This window comes from Microtus ochrogaster, chromosome 4, assembly GCF_000317375.1.
Source record: "Microtus ochrogaster isolate Prairie Vole_2 chromosome 4, MicOch1.0, whole genome shotgun sequence".
NCBI lineage: Eukaryota > Metazoa > Chordata > Mammalia > Rodentia > Cricetidae > Microtus > Microtus ochrogaster.
In genome coordinates this window covers 39402920-39407727 of record NC_022011.1, presented here as the reverse complement: position 1 = coordinate 39407727, position 4808 = coordinate 39402920, and the positions used below count along the sequence as shown (strand labels likewise).

At 41.7% G+C, this 4808-nt stretch overlaps 1 protein-coding gene across 3 annotated transcripts in view; it reads left to right on the top strand.

The window, feature by feature from the left end:
* The first annotated feature begins 24 nt into the window (after positions 1-24).
* The window catches only part of Golga1 (golgin A1), a 55480-nt gene continuing 50696 nt past the window's right edge, over positions 25-4808 (top strand). For 2 of the 3 annotated variants that reach the window (XM_013346030.2, XM_013346028.2), the window contains exons 1-3: positions 25-132; positions 825-877; positions 2222-2503. In XM_013346030.2, the coding sequence (XP_013201484.1) occupies positions 2369-2503 (135 nt within the window). In that variant the 5' untranslated portion in view covers positions 25-132; positions 825-877; positions 2222-2368. The remainder of the gene's footprint in view (positions 133-824; positions 878-2221; positions 2504-4808) is intronic. The other variant, XM_013346029.2, reaches the window with a different exon arrangement.

Genomic DNA, 4808 nt, shown 5'->3' with positions numbered 1-4808 from the left:
CGGGTTGGTGCCCTGCTTGCCGTGCAGAGGTGGGGGCTTGTGACGTTCCCAGGCCCTCGAGAGTCCGCGGAGGCGGGGCTGTGTTGGCTGCCCCAAAAGCAGCAAGTAAGCTACCGGAGCACCAGGACGCAAGTAGGCCTCCCTTCCGTAGCCTCGGGCGGGGGACGCGGTGGACCCCGACCCAGGGGTGGGGGTGGTGCTGGAGTGCTCAGGGTCGGGTGGGGGCGGAGGCGGTCCCCTAGTCCTGGGGGTCGAGACACCCTGCGACCTTACTCAGGTCACCACTTCTTTCTGGGGCGCAGTCTTCCTGTTGTCAAACAGAGGTTGGGTCCCTCCCTTGGTTGACAGCCTTATAAAGGACGTGGCTCCGGAGCGAGCCAGAGTGAGTGAGATCCAAATTATGGTGGCCGGCATCTTTGAACCTTTAAGCATCTGTCAGAACTTTGCTCCAGTGAGTTAGTGCGAGTCAGGACTCAGGGACCAGACTACCAGGTCTGACCAGGTAAACACTGTGTGTTTGAGAATCAGCTGAGAAATACTGTCTCTTGGAAGCCTTCAACTAATTCACGCTGTTTTACTTACTACTTACTCCTAGGAAGAAATTAATGTAGACACCTAATGCTATGAGAAATTCTTTCTGCTTGTAAGTGAAACTTAGGCTATTCACAGGGACTGAGGGGCATCCTCCTGACAGCTGTACAATAATGACAAAGTGTTTCGCCCATTTAAGTCATCCCTACCCCCTTTCTTTCGTACCGCCCTCGATGAACGTTTTGGTCTTGTAATTGAAATATACAACCTGTTTTATCTTTGTTTTCACACAGGGCAGTCAGTGACTTTGACCTCCAGACTGTTTTAAATATAGTAGATAAAACAGGTGAGTGCAATGACTTACAGATACTGGAAAAGTTTTTGAAGGATTTTATAGACATGATAGATAATAATCTGAAGTAGTAAGCAATCTTCTGTCATCTTACAGCAGAGTGTATCTGTCACGAGATATTAAAAATTTTTTTTGTTTTTTTGTTTTTTTCTAGACAGGGTTTCTCTGTGGCTTTGGAGCCTGTCCTGGAACTAGCTCTGTAGACCAGGCTGGTCTCGAACTCAAAGAGATCGCCTGCCTCTGCCTCCCAAGTGCTGGGACTAAAGGCTTGCGCCACCACCGCCTGGCTGAGATATTAAAAGTTAAAACTGAAACAGAATGATAGAAATTAGCTTTGTTTTCTTTTTGGAATAAGATCTCATTTTACAGCCCTAGCTGGCCTGGAACTTGCTGTGTCGATCTTGAAATCAGAGACATCTTTCTGCCTCTCCTGAGATTAAAGGCCTGCACCACCAGTAATGTTTTAGTTACCATTGAGAGGAAAGAATTGTTTAATCTCAAATGTCATATAGGAAGAAAAGATACTGTAGTTTGGAGTCATGTTTTGAAGCACAGAGAAAACCGCAACATGTCCACACAGATGGGAGGACCTCATGACTGTATGTAGTCTGCATTTCTGGGAGTTTTTTCCTAGGTTGTGACTTTTTTCCCATTCTAGGAGGAAGCATCTAATTGAAAACCAGGAATTTAGTTGCATATTTTGTATCTTCTTACTTTTGTGTGTATGTTTGACGTACAGAGAAAAAGCACTAAATTCTTTTTTTTTTTTTTTTTTTTTTTTTTTGGTTTTTCGAGACAGGGTTTCTCTGTGGCTTTGGAGCCTGCCCTGAAACTAGCTCTGTAGACCAGGCTGGTCTCGAACTCACAGAGATCCACCTGCCTCTGCCTCCCGAGTGCTGGGATTAAAGGCGTGCGCCACCATCGCCCGGCAAGCACTAAATTCTTAGTAAACATATTATTAGAAGATTCAAAAGCATTAAGTCTTGATTGCATGATGTTAGCCTGGAAATTTTACTACATGCAATGTAGTGTTCTAAAACAAAAGGTGGAGGTTTATTAGTCAGAGAGCTGTGTTCGGATACTAGCCCTGTAACTTAGCCACATAGTCCTTGGCAGGTTATTCTGCCTCTTTCAGTACCCATGTATAAAAGTAACATGCCTGAGTGCTTTTGAAGTGTTTAATAATTGTGTTCGTGTGTGTGTGTGTGTGTGTGCGTGTGTGTGTGTATGTGTACTTACTATGAAACTACTTTTGAAACCTGAAACCTAACATGGCAACTGAGATGTGAAATCTGTCCAGTGTTTAACTTGGAGCTATCTCTTTCATCTGATTTATAGATACTGTGTTGCCAAAATTCTTTGGCCTGGATTTAAGTGGGATGCAGCTAGACTGGAGGCCTGAACCTCTGTAGGTACCTGTGTCATCATTCCATTCACTGAGGAGTTCAGGAATTAGTTGTCTCTGCAAGATCGCCACACAGCAAAATGTTTGCAAAACTAAAGAAGAAAATCGCAGAAGAGACTGCTGTTGCTCAGAGGCCAGGAGGCACGAATAGAATTCCAAGATCTGTGAGCAAGGAGTCTGTGGCCTCTATGGGAGCTGACTCAGGAGATGACTTTGTAAGTATCTTCTCTTGCTTTGAATACTTGATGAAGTCTGTCATATACTTTTTAAATATTATTGCAAGAAATTGTTCCAACAAAAGTTTTTAGATTGCATGATTATTTTATGCTTTTTCTAGTTTATGGGTGTTAAAAAAAAAACTCTGCATTTCTATCTTTTGGTTTTTGAAGATAGGTTTCAGGCTGGACTCATACTCACAAAGATCCACCTGCCTCTGCCTCTCAGGTGCTGGGATTAAAGATGTGTGCCACCAGTGTGCCCAGCTTTATTATTCTTCTCTCTTTCTTTCTTTCTTTCTTTCTTTCTTTCTTTCTTCCTTTTTTTTTTTTCCCTGAGACAGAGTTTCTCTGTGTAACAGCTCTGGACCTCACTCTGTAGACCAGACTGGCCTCAAAATCACAGGGATCCACCTACCTCTGCCTCCCGAGTGCTGGGATTAAAGATGTGCACCACCACCTGGCTCATTTAGTATTCTTATTAGCATTTGGTTTGTTATTATTCATCTATTTTTTTCTCTTGTGTATTTTTGTTTATTACATTTTTTCTGTTTTTCCATTTATATAACTTGTACATTATTTTTAATGTTTTAGTCTATTAAAATGTACCCCTTAACTAGGTGTGGTAGCACATGCCTTTAATACCAGCACTCCAGAAGCAGGCAGATCTCTGTGAATTTGAATCGAACCTCATCTATAGAGCTAGTTCCAAGAGAGACGGTGTAACAGTCCTAGCTATCCTGGGACTCGCTCTGTAGACCAGGCTGTCTTCGAACTCACTGAGGTCTGTCTGCCTCTGCCTCCCAGGTGCTAGAATTAAAGGCATGCGCCAACACCACCAGGCCTTGTATTTGTGGGGAGGTGGGGAGGTAAGATTCCACAATAAATATGCTGCTTTATCAGGAAAGGGTCATGCTTAAGGATTAAACTAAGTTAAATTACTTTAAGGGTTTATAGTGCTTGGTATATTTGAATGTATAAAACATAACAGCAGGCTTCATCTACAGCTCTACAAGGAAAGAAAGCATATAAAGAACAATGTACATGCCAGGCAGTGGTGGCGCACGCCTTTAATCCCAGCACTTGGGAGACAGAGGCAGGTGGATCTCTGTGTGTTCGAGGCCAGCCTGGTCTACAAGAGCTAGTTCCAGGACAGGCTCCAAAGCTACAGTGAAACCTTGTCTTGAAAAACCAAAAAATAAATAAATAAAAAATAACAATGTATATATAAAGTGTAAGTCATGAAATAAGTCTAGTATCCATCTAAAAAATACAATGTTGTTAATACTGTTAAAGCCACTTATGTCTACTTTCAAATTCCCCATACCCTGCCAGATAGGCACTAGCCTAAAATTTGTGTTTCTCATTCACTTGTTTTTTTAAAATATCTTAACAGTTTGAGCTCATAAGCAATATATTACTTAAAACTTTATTTTGAATTTTATGAAAATGGTATGCTGGAGCTGGAGAGGTGGCTCAGCAGTTAAGAGCACTGGCTGCTCTTCCAGAGGCTCACAACCATCTGTAATGAGACCTGGTGCTCTCTTTGGCCTGCAGGCATATATGCAGGCAGAATGTTGTATACATAATAAGTAAATCTTTAAAAAAAAAAAAGAGGAAGGAAAGAAAGAAATGAAATGGTATGCCGTAGTTTTCCTAGGCTTACCTTTTTTTTTTAACTTAACATTCTCCCAAAATGCATCTGTGTTCCCTGAAGCTATGGCTCATTTATTTTTACCATTGCTAAAATTTCAACATTTGAAAAGGTCATGTTTTATCTTTATTCTTCAATGACTGACTCTTTTTTTTTTTTTTTTTTTTTTGGTTTTTCGAGACAGGATTTCTCTGTGGCTTTGAATGACTGACTCTTGAATTGTTCCCACGGTCAGCTGAGTCTGCATTCTCTTTTCTTCCTCTACCTGAGTTCAGATCCTATTTCATGGCAGAAGCTATTAGGTTATTGGATTAGAGCAATAAAATTACAAGGTCAAGATTATCATTGGCTCCTATAATTAAAAAGAACTGGAAGTGACTGATTGCCTAACTAAAGAATTTAGTTTTGATGGGAAGTGGTGGCACTCGCCTTTAATCCCAACACTTGGGAAGCAGAGGCAGGTGGATCTCTGTGAGTTTCAGACCAACCTGGTCTACAGAATAAGTTCCAGGACAGCCAGGACTGTTTCACAGAGAAATCCTGTCAGAAAAGAGAGAGACAGAAAGAAAGAAAGAAAGAAAGAAAGAAAGAAAGAAAGAAAGAAAGAAAGAAAGAAAGAAAGAAAGAGGGAGGGAGGGAGGGAGGGAGGGA